The following is a 17,075-nucleotide window of genomic DNA, read 5'->3' as shown; positions in this document are numbered from 1 at the left end:
ATCCGTCCAAAACCTCACAGAGAAAAGAGAATATAGCATTTTCAATTGTTAAACCATTTCTAAAACCAAACTGTACATTTGACAGCAAATTATGTGAATTTAAATGCTCCAGTAACCTTGTATATACAACCTTCTCGATAACTTTAGTAAACACCGATGGCATAGAAATAGGTCTATAATTGTCAACATTATCCCTGTCTTCCTCTTTATAAAGTGGCTTCACTACCGAGTACTTTAATCGGTCAGGAAACCGACCACTCCTAAAGGAAAAGTTACAGATATGGCTAAGTGCTGGGCTAACATACATAGAACAATACTTCAGTATTCTGCTGGATACGCCATCATATCCATGAGAGTTCTTGGTCTTTAGTGATTTAATTAATAACTCGGTCTCCCTCTTGTCAGTATCATGGAGGAGCATTTCAGATATCAGTCTCGGAACACTTTTTTCTATGACCACTATATGATTCCCTGTTGGGACTAGGTTTCTATTTAGTTCACCTGCTATATTCAGAAAGTGATTATTAAATACTGTACATATATGCGACTTATTAGTAACACGGACATTCCCACTACGCACTGATTCTATATCCTCGACCTGTTTCTGCAGACCAGCCACTTCCTTTACGACTGACCATATGGTTTTAATTTTATTGTGAGACTTAGCTATTCTATCTGCATACCACATACTTTTTGCCTTCCTAATAACTTTTTTAAGCACCTTGCAATACTGTTTGTAATGGGCTGCTGCATTTAGATTTTGACTGTTTCTAACGTTTTGATATAATTGCCACTTTGTTCTACAGGATATTCTTATCCCTCTAGTCAGCCACCCAGGCTGCCTGTTTGTGCTAGTACCCTGTTTTGAACGTTCTAACGGAAAGCAACTTTCAAAGAGCACGAGAAAAGTCTTGAGGAAATCACTATATTTATCGTCTACTGTATCAGCACTATAAACATTTTGCCACTCTTGTTCCTTGATAAGGTTTACAAAGGTCTCTGTTGGTCTGTAACTATTGCACAAAAAAATGAAGTCCACTGCGGACTTTTTATGTATTTCCAAAATTGAAAATCCAAATGAAAGGATGAAGATTTGCAACGATAGACAAGATAAAAGAAAATTCACAGATGACACTTCGCACGATCCAGCAGGAGCTGTACAAAGACTCATCCTGGAAGTGGAAAGGCATTGGGAGTGGTGTTTCAATTGTGGAAGAGAGTATTTCAAAGGAGACCATGCACAACAAGTTAAAGGTACATGTAGAAAAATTTTGTGGACAAAATCCTGGAATTTTTGGACATACCTCTTATGTACCTCATGTAAATCCCTTGCACAATATCTTGTACCACAAAAGGGATTCACAACTAACATTGGTTTGTTGTCTCAGTTAGCTGTCTAAATAAGTTTACGGCTTAAAGTTTTGGTCTCATATTTCAAACTTCCAGCTCAATTTGTCTCATAGAAAATACACCAAGTGTCCAAACTTTTGCCTGCGTCACAAATTATTTTTTGAACTAATTATGTAGTACTTTATGGCCACATTGTCTTGGCAACAAAATGTAAAAGTTGCTAAAGAAGTCAGTACCACGGGTTGACTGAAGACAAGCAAGATCAACCTGCATTATCTTGAATTTGTAAATGCCAGTTTTGCAAACAAGACCTTTTTTTTTTTTTCATGTTGTTGCCACTGGTATCTGTATCACACCACTATAGATTGGAACAAGTTCTGTTTATAAATGTCTCAATACCAAAATGAGAGGGCACACTGTAAAGCCTGGAAACGTAAAACAACAGAAGTTGCAGAGTGGGAGACACAAAAATTGAGCCATTGCCAAACAAGCACTAAATGATGGCAATCATGTTACCCATTTAAATAGTACACAAGTTCTTGCTAAGGTTGGCCCTACCAAATGAGCTGGTACTAAATCACTAAACTTATATTGACGAGTTGGAATTTAAATTGCCATCCAGTCATCCTGTTTCACAGTTTGTACGGTTATTCTAAATAAATTTTGCTGAATGCCGGCAAGATTCCAAGTAATTAACTGCCCTATGCATGACCAACCCAAGATTGACTTCGTAGCCAACTACTTCTCTGTAAGCAGAACAGTACATCAAAACCTTTCTTCCATCCCAGTGTTAAAAACAGTTGTTTTCCCATTTGTGGAAATATCAGTCTGATAATGACAATGCTGCTCATTGATGCCAGTAAAATATTAAACAACCAAAAACATAAGTTACTTAAAAAATCAGTAAATGATTCTGTAGATTACAGTTCCGATAGTTTGCTGTAAAATTTGGTGGCATTGTTGTCCGTAACAGCACAGCTTTATATATTGAGTAAGGGCATTTTGATGTAGCAATATGAGCTGTGTTTAATGCTCAAAATCGAAACTTTATGTCAGTACACAATGTCTCCACCACTTGCAGGTTAGAATGCTTGGTTGAGGAAGAGGAGAAACTTTGGAATGAGCTGCAGGATGCAGATTTGAAGATTGACGAATGGTCCAAACCTCTTGATATTCCACATGTGCATGCTGCTTCTAAAGTCACATCTATGTTAAGCATACCAGGGAGTGGAGTGCAACCAGAGGTGAAATTATACTTTTTTTTTCAAATTAATTGTGTATAGTAAACCATTATTTAACAAACTTATGATGTAGTGATATCTGCATAAAGTGAATTATTAACATATGTAATATACAGGGTTATTCTAAATGATGGACCCATTTTCAAAACTTTGTATTTATTCAAGTACAAATCCATATCAATGAAAAGAGGAAGTTTCAAAGGTTTTTTTCATAATGTTTGATATCAGTTTAATAAATTTAATAATTTATAATTAAATAGTTTTTAACCATTAATTAATAATTAAAAATGTCATAAATGTTCAGTGTGGCCACCGTTGGACAAACGGCAAACATCAACGCGGTAGCCAAACTCGTCCCACAGACGCAAAAGCGCATCTGCTGTTACTGAGTGCTCAACAGCAGTGATCCAGTTCCGCAGATCATTCAGAGTGGTTGGTTGTGGCGGGGCGTAAACAGCTTCCTTCACATAACCCCATAATAAATAATCACAGAGTGTGAGGAGATGTTGGTGACCAGAAGTGCCGAGCCCGGTCCTCGAGTACCCTGCGACCGATCCAGTGCTGAGGAAGGGAGTCATTCAAAAAGCCTCATACATCATGGTGCCAATGGGGTGGAGCTCCATACTGTTGGAAAATGAAGTCCTGGGAATCTTCCATAACTTGAGGGAGAACAGCCATTGTTCCAATGTATCAAGCTACGTGATTCCCATTACAGTTCTTTCTGCAAAGAAAAATAGTCTGTAAACCTTTGTACAGAAAACGGCACAGAACACGTTGATCTTTGGTGAATCTCTTTCATGTTGCAATGGTGAATGTGGATTTTCCAAACCCCATATGCGAACATCGCGTCTGTTGACTTTTCCACTAAGGTGGAACATCGCTTCATCGCCAAAAATTACGTGCTGTAGAAATGCGTCATCCTCCATCTTTGCTGCACATAGCCACAAAATGTGAGATGCTTCTCTTTGTCACTGAGGTTGAAATCCTGCACAAGTTGTAATAGGTAGGGCTTGTATGGCAAACACTGTCTCAGAACTTTCCACACTGTTAGTTGGGATATTCCAAGTTCTGAACTGGCTCTATTGGTAGACTTACTGGGGCTGTGCACAAAACTTTCTCGAATCCATCGGACATCATCTTCTGACACACACCGTCGGCCTGTGCTTTTTCCTTTGCACACACTCCCAGACTGTTTAAATTGCTTAAACCAACAGCTAATGCTTTTACGAGTTTGTGATTGAATACCGAATTTGGTATGAAATGCCCACTGCACTGCAATTTGCAACTCACTTTTTGCAAACTCGAGAACACACAACTGACAGTGAAACGGAATGAATACCATATTGCCATGCGAACTCTACACGCCACCTCTGAAACCATCATTGCCTGTCTGGCGCCACCCACCAAAAACTTTGAAATTTCCTCTTTTCATTGGTATAAATTTTGTTCATACATAAGAATTTTTGAAAATGGGTCCATCATTTAGAATAACCCTGCATTTTGGGATGTCAGAGATTTATTTAAATGGTGTTACAACTTCAGAGTGATATTGTGATGAGGTAGAAAATCTTTCATTCTGTGGTTTTAACATATTCTTTTTCTATACTCTTCTTGTCACCATTCATGATTTTTTTGCTGTCTTTAATTTTAGCAGTTTATTTACACTGATCAGCCTGAACATTATGACCACCTACGTAACACCTGGTATGTCCACCTTTGGCACAGATAATAGCGGTGGCACATTGTGGCATGGAAGCAGTGAAGCCTAGGTTGGTCACTGGAGGGAGTTGGCACCACATCTACACAAACACAAATAATAAATTCAGAGGGGGGGGGGGGGGGCAATGAGCTCTGACGCCACATTCAATCGCATCCCAGATGTGTTTGATCGAGTTCTGATCCGGTGAGTTGGAGGCCAGCACATCAATTGAAATTCAGCACTGCATTCCTCGTAACTGTCCTGATCTTGTGACATGGTGCATTATCTTGATGAAAAATGATATGTTCGTCATGAAACATGATCATCATGAAAGGGCGTACATGGTCTGCAACCAGTGTACAATACTCCTTGGCCATTATGATGGATTGCATGAGCTTCACTGGACCCTTGTTCCCCAGAGCATAATGGAGCCACCACCTGCTAGTCTCCATCTTTCCGTATAGGTGTCAAGTGGTTTCCCTGGAATATGACAGATTCGCACCCTCACATTGGCAAGATCAAGAAGGTATTGGGATTCATCAGACATTGTAACAGTGTGACACTGCGCCAACATCCAGTGTTAATGATCATGTGCCCATTTCAGTCATAGTAGTCGATGTCATGGTGTTAACATTGGCACTTACATGGGCTGTCAGCTGTGGAGGGCCCATTATTAAGAGTATTTGGTGCTCTGTGTGTTCAGACACACTTGTACTCTGCCCAGCATTAAAGTTTGATGTTGATTCCCTCACGTTCTGCCACAGTTCACCGCCTGCCATCTTTTACCACTCTACCCACCCTATGACATCCAAAATCTGTAATGAGAGGTGGCTGCACAACCCCACAATGTCTGGACATGATTTCAACTTAGTTTTGCCACGTGTTGAAGACACTCACCACAGCACTCCTCAAACACCCGACATGTTGTGCAGTTTCCGAAATGCTCTTGCTGAGCCTCCAGGCCGTCACTATCTGCCCTTGGTCAAACTCAGGTAGATCGTGTGACTTCCCATTCTACACATAGACAGCACGCTCACCAGTACCACATGCACCATGCATGTATCTGACCAGCAGTTATTCCTTGCCATATGATGATGCTATCGCCTGGAGAGGTTTACATCAGTAGTGGGTCGGTGGGCACAATGTTCTGGCTGGTCAGTGTATATATGATTACTGGTACAAAATGTTTGAAATTCTCAAAAAAAGGTACAAAGATGAGTAATACACAATAAGTACAAAAACCAAAAGGAACAATATGATTGAAAAGCCAAGAAAAGAGGCCTTGGATTAAAAACGACCAATGGCAAGGATGCAGTATTTTTGCCCCCCCCCCCCCCCCATTCAACCTGTACATCAAAGAAGCGACAGTGTAAATAAAAGATACATTCATGAATGGGATTAAAATTCACCGTGAAAGGACATCTATGATAAGATTTGCTGATGATATTTTATTCTCAAGAAAGTGAAGAGGAACTTCAGCATCTGTCTAACGGAATGAACAATCTAATGAGCACAGAATATGGACTGAGAGTGAACCAAAGAAAGGCGAAAGTAACAATAAAATGGAAGGAATAGATTGCTACTCATTACATAGAGGAGGCATCGAGACACAGACAGGAAAAATGAAAAACAATGCTAGAAATATTTTTAGCTTTCAGACAAAGTCCTTCTTCAGAATTATAACTCTTACAAATCCACACAAATTACACACACGCATGTGGCCACTATCTCATTGCACTAAAGCCCAACTGTGACCATGTCATATGTAAGCAGCAGCTAGCTGGAGTGGGTAGTAGGGGCTTTGAGGAGGCATGGGGCACTGACAGGGAGTGATAGCAGGGAACAGGTGGAATAATATGCTACTGCTACCTGTGGGAGTGTGCAGGGATATGATGGGGACAGGATAGGGCTGTGCTAGGTTCAGCAACAGGAGGCTATACTAGGGGTTGAGGAGACAAGTAGAGAAAAGGAGTTGTAGGTGCATTGGTGCGTTAGAAGGCTTGTGTGTACTAGAGTGGTAGCAAGGAAGGGGATATGGAGGAGGAGGACAGGCTACTCCAGTCAGAGACAGTCACATTTGGACCTTGATGCCGAAGACAGTGGCCATGTGTTGTGAGTTCTAGTCTGAGTGTGTGTGAGTTCTACTTCTGAAGAAGTATTTAGTCTGAAAGCTCAAAATATTGCTAGTGTTTTTTTTTTTTCCATTGTGACTGTCTGCAATTTAACGCCTCTTCTATGTGGTGAGTAGCAATCTGTCCTTCCCGTATTGTTGTTATTCGATCCTGGACTTTCCATTGGTTGAAAGATAAAAGTAATGAGAATCAGCAGAAATGAGATTAGCACTAAACTTAACATCAAAACTGGTGACTGTGTAGTAGCTGAGGTGAAGAAATTCTTTGAGCCTAGCAGCAAAATAACACATAGTGGATGAAGCAAGGAGGACATGGGAAAGCAGTTTAGTACATACAAATAGGACATTCACCACTAAAATAAGTTTATTAGTGGCAAATGTAGACCTTAATTTGAGAAACAAGTTTCTGAGAATGTATGTTTGGAGCCCAGTATGAAAATAAATCACTGACAGTGGGAAAACCATAAAGGAAAAGAATCAAAACTTTTTAAATGTGATATCACAGATGGATTAGAAATTTAAGTGCACCTTGAATCAGATAAGAAATGACAAGGTTCTGTGCAGAGTTGACAAGGGAAGGAATGTGTGGAAAACACAAAATAGATGAAGGGCCAGGATAATACAACACATTAACACTTTCGCTGTGGCATCAGTGTAGGCGTGCAACTCTCCAGTGCGACCCGTCAATGTGCGAGTGCGGGCCGGTAATGCTCAAGTCCAGGCCAGTAACACTCTGAAACGGCAGGTACCACTCGGAGCCGATGCTCCTAAGCACACCTGAGCTACAGGCTGATGTCAAGACCTTGTAAGATCTGTAGGATGCACCTTAGGTGCTTTACTTCAAATAAGCTTTGACTGTATTGTGGTCATGTTTTAAAGTCTGTTTGCTGTCTGACACCAATATGGGCCACAGGCGCCATTCAAATGTTTGTGATTTCTTGATAATGTAACAAAAAATACAATTCAAACAAGCAACAAATCCACTGCATTCAGGAAAAATTTGGATTCCAAAACGCAAATTCTTAAGAAGGAAAAAAAGGAAACTGGATTCATTTGAAGTTATATTTACTTCAAATGCGCGTTTTTAAGATTGACTCTGATAGAGGTCGTCAATTTAGTAGCATGTTTGCTCCTGGTGTGAGAGTTAGCCATCTACACTTATCATAGACACTCAGGGGATGCCCGGATGTGTAGAAATTAGTAAGCGAAACACACCCTACGTGGAGGCTTCTCTCGTGTCCCCCATCACTTCAATTGCGGTGCTATTAAAACAAATTTAGCACAACAAATTCTTTCACAAGAAACTGAAGTGAACACTTTACAATGCAATAAGAAATAAGTCAACTTAACACAAAAGAAAACCTCATTTCCTGAGTACTTGTGGAAAAAAGTTCTAACCTTTCACATCATAAAAAGAAACCATGCAGTGTCAAAAATATAAAAGACGTTGTCTTTGATAATCAGAATTTCCCTGATATTATCGCATTTTTGCGACTTATGGGAAATTATACAGCAGTTCGAGCAGTATCCAGGTTTGTCTGGGCAGGTTGTACACTCGGATGGTGTATCAGTGCGCTTGCCTTGTTCCGCGCACTTCTTACACCGCTTCCTCATAACTTGCTTGTTCTCTGCAGTAGCTTCCCACTTTTTCACAACGTGTGTTTGTTTGTGATGTTTCTTGCTCACATTTCGTGGAATGTCCATTGGTGGAAGGAAGCCCTTTATAATGTTCATTCTGTAATCGTACAACGTCATTTTATTTCCTGAGTATTTGTTGTACAGATGTAGAGAATTGAAAACTAGCATCCCAATGACATGAAAGAATAGTTTTTTCGACCAATGGATAGTCTTTCGTTCACATAAATAATACAACAACATCTGATCTTGTTTATCAGTCCCAGACATACACACATTGTACCTAATAACAGGCAAAGGCTTTGTGACTATTTGCTGGCGCGCATTCGTCACTTGCTTCATAACATTTAGATGTTCTGTGGAAATGTAGGAAACCTCTTGTCGATCTTTCCATTTTTTAATCATAACTCCATTAGAATACCACGCAATTGTCTCTCCTCTCCCAAGTTTTGGCGATACAACGTCTTCAGGGGTATATTTTATATTTAATTTCAGGGTACCTGTGGAAAGTGTTTTTAGGTTCAACAGAGTTGTAGCTAAATGAAAACTGTTATAATAATTGTCCGAGTAAATGTGATGACCAACATGCAGCTTTTCTGCCATCAAATGCAAAACGACCTTTTCAGCGTGACCTTTTCCCCCAATATCTCCACTACTTCCCATGTACATAGCGCACTTATTTATGAAATCATCTGGATTGTGGAGCATGTACATCTAAATGCCATATTTATTATGTTTGCTTTTTATGTATTGTCTAAATGAGAATCTTCCCCTACAAAGAATCATTGATTCATCTATTGATAAATCTCTTCCCGGGTAATACACTTGAGACATTCTCATGTTAAAATAATCCAATATAGGTCGTATCTTATATAAACGATTGTCTGGTTTCGGGTTTGCTGGAAGTGGATTTTTTGCAAAATGCAGAGAGTGTAATATGATAAAATACTGGTCCCTGCTTATACTCATCGCTGTTCCTCTATTCTCAAACAGTGGTTCTTTCTTCCAGTAGTCTTGTAATCGTGGATATTTAACGTTGACCATATGTAATGAAACACCCAGGAAAACTAGTAATTCGCCTATACTTAGAGGTTTCCATTTACAGATCATAGATCCCTCTTTTGTATTTTTGCTCAGCAATATGTTGACTGTGTTATCATTTGTTTCATCAACTACAAGTTGCAACACTTCGTCTGTTACCAATAATCTGAAGAAATACATAGGAGAATTGTCAGCAGGATGAATTTGCAAAACTTCTTCCTTCGTAAATGGGTGATACTGCATATTATGTGGTTCTTTATGCCAGGACTCACCTGGATTATCTCCGTGTGACAGGTCGGGCTCTCTTTCGTCGTTGATTTCCACACAATCGTCGTGATTCGTATTGTCAGATTCAGAACTGTCACGAAACAGATTCGAAAGCTAAGCTTCCATGCTATCATCACTCTGCAATTCTTCTGCAGCCTCTGTCAATTTAACACTTTCCCTGCTCCTTTTCACATTGGAAGGTCCAAGTGTCGGTTCATTAGCCGCCGTTACGAACAATATACATTTGATAACTGACCACACAAAACAAAAATTTACACTCTTTGATGCTAGATTAGATGCTGTAACTAGACTGAGTAATCTGACAGTGAGCGCGGACACTTATAAGCATCAGCCGCATTGGCTTGTGGCTTGTTTTGACACTGATCAGCATCAGCCGCTCTGGCTCATGGCTTGTTGTGATGCTTATAAATGTCAGCTGCAGCGAAAGTGTTAAGACATCAGGGAATAGTTCCATAATACTAGAAAGAGCTATAGAAAAAAAAAATGTAGGTGAAAACAGACATTGGAATACATCCAGCACATAACTGTCAATCGTGGGTGTAAGTGCTTCACTGAAATGAAGAGGCTGGCATAGGAAAGGAAGTCTTGGTCAGGTGCATCAAACCACTCAGACAGGGGTGGGAGAGAAAGTGATAAATACTTTTTTGTCACTGCTTTGTTTCCTTAGTATATTCTGCCACGAAAAGCCTTTCAAGATAAAGAGATGTAGGTATGAGGTTCAGTTTGCTCACAATTTGTTTTTTGTAACATCAGTATATGAAACTTTTGTATGTAATCTTTATTACAATCATTGTAATGTGCTTCTAGGTTCGAGCATTTCACAAGTTTCTGGCTAAAATGGGTGGACATTCTGGAGGTTGGGATGAAGATGATCATTTGGCATTTCTGAGGATACGTACGAAACATCAAGGAAAGCAAGCATTCATGGAAGAAGTGCATGATTTAATGCCAGGTATGATGGTTATTATTATGGAATCAAAGTGATGCAGTTGTTAAATGCTGGACTTTTAATTGGGATGAGCTTGATTTGGATATTGCTCCAGCCATCTCAATTAATGTTATTTACTTCCTCGTCATAACCTGAGACAAGATGTAAAGCTACACAAAATTATAAGAGCAACCAAGAATACTGTGCCTGTCTTCAATAGCTTTCTCTCTTGTTGAATTTCAGACAAAGTCCTCCTTCCAAAATAGAAAACACACACACGCACACGGGTCAGCTCTGTGCTACACATCAAAGGTTGCTACTCATTCAGCTGAGTGTGTGGCATCCAGTCCAGATAACAATAGGTGTAGGCAACCCAACAGTATCAGTGTAAGATCGAAAGAAATACTTCTCACAGGTGAGAGAATTAAAATCCTAATTGTTAACTGCTAAAGCATTTGCAAGAAAGTGCCAGAGTTTGAGCTTCTCCTGAAAAGCATTGAAGCTCAAATAATGCTAGGTACAGGAAGGTTGTTGAAACCTGAAACTGATAGCACTGCAATTTTTGGGAAAATTTAAGTGTATATCAAAAGGGTAGGCAAACGGGAAATGGAGTTGGTCTATTTGTCACAATAGACAAGAAACTCAAATCCACTGAGATAGAAATTGAAGCTGCATGTGAGATTGTTGGAGCAAGACTCACTAAAAGGGGTGGGCACTAAATGATATTTGGATCTTTCAATCACCCACCATACTCATATCCTGATGTAACCAAAAACTGTAGAGAAAACTAACCTCAGTTCACTTCTATATTAAGTTCCCCAGTCATACTGTAATCATCAGTGGTGACTTTAATCATCCAACAATCAATTGGGAAAATTACAGTTGTGTTAGTGGTGGGGGTGATAAGACATCCTGTGAAACATTATAAAATGCCTTCTCTGAAAACTAAATTGAACAGATATTTTGAAACCCCACTCATGATGGAAATATATTGAATCTAATGGCAACAAATAGACCTGACCACTTTGAGGATGTTCACACTGAAACTGGTATCAGTGACCATGACGTGGTTGTGGCAACAATGATACCAATGTACAAAGGACAACTATAACAAGCAGAAAGATATATATGTTAAGTAAACTAGATGTACAGTCACTGTAAAGAAACTTCTACAGAAACAGAGATTACTGCATAACAGGTGTAAAACAAAGCATAGAGCTATAGATAGATGCTGAATGAAACGCATTTGACAGTCAAGAGAGCAATACTTGAAGCCTTCAACGATTACCATAGCAGAATACTGCCAAATGATTTTTCACAAAACCAAAAGAAATTTTGGTCATATTTGAAGGCCATTAGTGGCACCAAAGTTAGTGTCCAGTCCCTAGTGAGTGAGGCAGGAATTGAAATTGCAGGTAGAAAATCAAAATCTGAAATACTTGACTCTGTTTCCAAATAGTCCTTTACAAAAAAAAAAAACTCAGGAGAATTGCACTAATTTAGTCTTCATACCACTGAAAAAATGAGTGAAATTGCGGCTGAGTTAGCCTCTCTTCTAAGTATAATCTAATGTAGATCCCACAAACAGAAAACCATACCCAGTTCTTGGAAAAAAGAAACACAGGTCACACCCCTCTGAAAGGTGGGTGGTGGAAGGGATCCACAAAGCTACTATCCAATATCCTTGACATCGATTTGTTGTATAATCGTAGGACATATTCAGAGCTCAAACATAATGATGTATCTTGAACAGAATGACCTCCTCCATGCCAGCCAGCAAGGATTCCGAAAACATTGATCGTGTGGAACCCAGTTTGCACTTTTCTCACATGACATAATGAAAGCTTTGGATCAAGGTGGTCAGGTAGGTGAAGTATTTCTTGAGTTCCAAAAAGCATTTGACTCAATACCACATCTACACTTATTGTCAAAAGTACAATTATGGGGTATCAAGCGGGAATTTGTGACGGGATTGAGGACTTTTTGGATGCAGCGTGTTGTCTTGGATTGGTGAGTCATTGTCAGATGTAGAAGTAACTCCAGAGAAGTGTGTTGAGACACTTGCTGTTCATGTTGTATATTAATGAACTTGCAGACAATCTTAATAGTAACCTCAGACTTTTTGCAGTTGATACATTTATCTATAGTGAAGTACTGTCTGAAAGAAGCTGCATAAATATTCAGACAGATCTTGGTAAGATTTTAAAGTGATGCAAAGATTGGCAACTTGCCTTAAATGTTCAAAAACGTAAAATTATGCACTTCATAAAACAAAACATAATATCCTATGACTCTAATATTAGCAAGTTACTGTTGGAATTGGCTAATCCATACAAATACCTGTATAATGCTTTGTAGGGATGTGAAATAGAGTGATCACATAGGCTCAGTCGTGTGTAAAACTGGTGCTAGATGTCAGTTTGTGGGTAGAAAACTCAGGGAGTGTAATCAGTCTACAGTGAGATTGCTTATAAATCACTCGTGCGACCTGTTCTAAAATATTGCTCAAGTTTGTGGGACCTGTACCAGATACAACTAGCAGGGGATATTGAACATATACAGAGAAGGGCAGCTCTAATGGTCACAGGTTATTTGATCCCTGGGAGAGTGTCACAGAAATACAGAAGAAACTGAACTGGCAGACTTTTGAAGATAGATGTAAACTATCCTGAGCCGGTCTACTAACAAAGAAGAACTGGCTTTAAATGACAACTCTAGGAATATACTGCAACCCCCTATGTATCACTCATATAGGGATCATGAAGATAAGATTAGAATAATTAAAGCACGCACAGATGCATTCAAACAGTCATTCTTCCCGTGTTCCATACATGAATCGAACAGGAAGAAACCCTGATAACTAGTGCAATGGGCAGTGGTTTGCAGAGTATAAATGTAGCTGCACGTGCAGAATATAGAAAGTGCAGGCTGTAAAATAGTCATTAAAGTGAAGTACATTGTGTTGGGCAGCATGATCAGCATGTGGGTGGCCCAGCTGATTCTTGGCCACACTTGTGGCAGTGGCCATTCATGCAGACAGCTTCTTAGTTGTCATGCCCATGTAGAAAGTAGCACAATGGTTGCTGCTTTGTTTACAGATCCTTGTGCCTCTTTCTGTGTAGGCATTACAACTAACAAGTTGTCTGTCCACATGACTGTCCACCACCAAACTGTGGTATAGTAGACCACCCATTTGCTGAACATGCTGCCCAGCATGATGTGCTTCACTTTAATGACTGCTTTGCAGCCTGTGCTGTCTGGATTCTTCTCACCAACACCAGCTTTTCTGAGCTGTGCAGGAGGGAACCCTCCCTCCTACAGCATATCCTTCGTTCCTGTAATCAACTGACCTCAACCTTCACTCTGCAGCGGAGTGAAAATCTCATTCTGGAAACATCCCCCAGGCTGTGGCTAAGCCATGTCTCCGCAGTATCCTTTCTTTCAGGAGTGCTAGTTCTGCAAGGTTCGCAGGAGAGCTTCTGTAAAGTTTGGAAGGTAGGAGATGAGATGCTGGCAGAAGTAAAGCTGTGAGGACCGGGCGTGAGTCGTGCTTCGGTAGCTCAGATGGTAGAGCACTTGCCCGCAAAAGGCAAAGGTCCCGAGTTTGAATCTCGGTCGGGCACACAGTTTTACTCTGCCAGGAAGTTTCAAGTTTTGTATTAATTTTTATTTATATATTAGTCTGATGCTGCCTGCTAAATATATTTATTTGATTGTTGTTTATACGATACTGGAGAATCATAGAAGAATGAAAACTACAGTAAGTATTAAGACCTCACTCACCACATTTTGAAAGTAATGAGTGATGGATTGACATATAAAAGAGCAGTTGTGCTTGGTAGGTCAGCTTATGGACGTATGTCTTTATTCAAAGTAAGCATACTTTTTCTCAACTGCATTTTCCAGGACCTGTGGTGCCAGCCGTGGTGGCCGAGCGGTTCTCGGCGCTACAGTCTGGAACCGCGCGACCGCTACGGTCGCAGGTTCGAATCCTGCCTCGGGCATGGATGTGTGTGATGTCCTTAGGTTAGTTAGGTTTGAGTAGTTCTAAGTTCTAGGGGACTGATGACCTCAGAAGTTGAGTCCCATAGTGCTCAGAGCCATTTTTTTGGACCTGTGGCCCAACTGGGGTGAGCTGTTGTCACGGGCGGAGAAGATGAAGACATGAGTGAGAGGCAGGAAGGGAGAAGGGATGATGAGGGAGATATAGCTGGCAAAAGGCTGCAGTACAATGCCAGAGGAAGCTCACACTGCTGCAGGCAAATGTAGTTGCATGTTGCACATCATCATGCAAGAGAGGGAGTTGTGAGGAGGGTGTAGGATACAACAGAAACAAAGACGGTGAGGGTGTTGCGAAAACAGTGTGAGTGAGGGTCCATAGAACTACAGAATTATCTAAAGTAGGAGGGATGTACAAAGAAGTAGCAGCTCAATTGAAAACATGGAGGTGGCAGAGAAATGTGCACACTCCGAAGAAGAATATGAGTTTTTTTTTAATGTATTTGTATTATAAACATTAATACAAAGAAACACAAATAAGATATCATGAAATACATAAGTCGGATAACTTCAAGTAAACATGAAACAAAGGAAAATCCAGGATGGAATAATGGCAGTAATATGAAAAGAATAAATTTCAACTCACTATATAAAGGAGATGTTGAGTCACAGACAGGCACAACAAAAAGGCTGCTACACATTTAAGCTTTCAGCCAAAAGGTCTTCTTGTAAAGCAGAAAACACACATACATTCACATAAGTACAACACACACACACACACACACACACACACACACACACACACACACACACATGGCCACTGTCTCTGGACACTGATGCCAGCCTCTCCCTCCAGCCTGGTGCTTTGTCTGCTGTCCGTGCCCAGGCACGGACTCACAATACGTGTCCCCTTCCCCACTCTTCCCGCTGCCACTGTTCCATCTGCAGTTCATGCCCAGAGATGTGGTGGTGTCGTCTCAGCTCTTGCTCCGCTAGCCCTTGAAGTCAGTTCATTGTGGGATATCTCCTTCCTTCTCCTAATCAGACTAAGTGCATGTTCCCAAGCCTTACTAAGGATGCAGTCACTATCATGATTAATCAGTGGTTCTCTTACTCAAATCTCGATAGGTTCTTTTATGACTCAGTCTCAGAAGACAGATTTGTGTATCAGAATATTAATATATAACTATATTATGAAAAGGAAAGTTGCTACTCACCATATAGCGGAGATGCTGAGTTGCAGATAGTCACCACAAAAAGTCTGTCACAAATAAAGCTTTCATCTAGTAAGGCCTTCATCAACAATAGAACACACACACACACACACACACACACACACACACACACACATGCGCGCGCAAGCTCAATGCAACTGAAATCACATTGTGAGCAGCAACAAGTGCATGATGGGAGTGCGCCTGGGTGGGGGTAAGGAGGAGGCTGGGGTGAGGAGGGGGAATATGGTGGGGGTGGCGGACAGTGAAGTGCTGCAGGTTAGACAGTGGGCTGGGGAGAAGCGGGGAGGGGGGTGGGGGACTAGCGGAAAAGGAGAGTAGTAAAATGACTGGGTGTGATGGTGGAATGACAGCTGTGAAGTGCTGGAATGGGAACAGGGAAGTGGTGGATGGGAGAGGACAGTGACAAATGTAGGTTGAGACCAGGAGGGTTACAGGAACGTAGGAACATTAATATGGTCATAATCCATTATGTGTAATTTTAATAGGTAATGTTCCGTCACTGACTTGTTAGGCTGCTGCAGTCTGGTGTGCCATGATGTCCTCAGCAATGATCTTCAACAGTATGCACTGTCTTACCTGAAGCATTTGAGATTGGCTTGGACTGTGTGGTGGTTTGTTACACTTCCTCATGCACTAAACACTTAAATAAGTTGCCACCTGAACATACAATGAGTGTTGCTTACTCAATAATCAGTCACTGTTAAGTATTATTAATCAGGGTCCAGCTAGTCTGTGACCTAAATCTATGTGTCTTCTTCCTCCAACTTGGCTTGGACTTGACCTCTTTACAGGCTGCAGATAAAGCTGCTGAAAATCAACTTCTAGTTCTAATCCACTCCACCTCATAAATTGGAAGTGAGACTCAATTCACCTTCATGTATTATCTTCAAAATTACAACTTGATACATGATAATTGAGGACAGTTGCCAACTCACATACTGCCTCTCTGTGCTACGTATATAACAGACCTGATATTTAACTTGATAATTATCAATTACAATACCTTTATTATTTTTGACATTTCACATTCTTAGGTTTCATGGAGCTCTTTCTTTCGCACCGTCTGCTCTATGGAACTCCTGTCTCCACCTCAGCAGGTGTGGTTGTCTGACTACTACCCGCTTCCATATAGTCACTGGATCGTTATCTCTGGTATCAGCACCTACGATTTAAAATGCTTCCTAACAGTGGGGTGCTCAGCACTTATCAACTACTCTCTGTCACGAACATCTTTTCTCTGAAATATGTATGTAAGGATGTGATACCTCTCATTCAAGGAATGGGATGTGTACTACGTATCTCTCCACTAATGTAAGAGAAAAGATGTTGTGATCACACATTCAACTTTAATTATTATACAAGTTTTACATACATAGACACAATAGCTTTGATATCAGGTTCAGTTTTTGTGTAAGTTTATCATTGCAGTAAATATTTCTTTGTGTTTGGTTTCACCTTTAATGCATATTTCATTATACCTTATCATGAAACTCTCTAGTTTTTTTTGAGGAAGTAAATTTTGTCT

General features: G+C 40.4%; 1 protein-coding gene across 1 annotated transcript in view; it reads left to right on the top strand.

Annotated features, from left to right (window-relative positions):
• Window positions 1-17,075, top strand: part of LOC126262495 (coiled-coil domain-containing protein 112-like) — a 117,096-nt gene that overhangs the window by 27,504 nt on the left and 72,517 nt on the right. The window contains exons 5-6 of the mRNA XM_049959161.1: window positions 2,432-2,594; window positions 10,193-10,337. Of these exons, the coding sequence (XP_049815118.1) occupies window positions 2,432-2,594; window positions 10,193-10,337 (308 nt within the window). The remainder of the gene's footprint in view (window positions 1-2,431; window positions 2,595-10,192; window positions 10,338-17,075) is intronic.

The sequence above is a fragment of the Schistocerca nitens genome, chromosome 6 (genome assembly GCF_023898315.1).
Source record: "Schistocerca nitens isolate TAMUIC-IGC-003100 chromosome 6, iqSchNite1.1, whole genome shotgun sequence".
Classification (NCBI taxonomy): Eukaryota; Metazoa; Arthropoda; class Insecta; order Orthoptera; family Acrididae; genus Schistocerca; species Schistocerca nitens.
The sequence above is the reverse complement of the archived record's forward strand: the minus strand, read 5'-3'. Positions and strand labels throughout refer to the sequence as shown.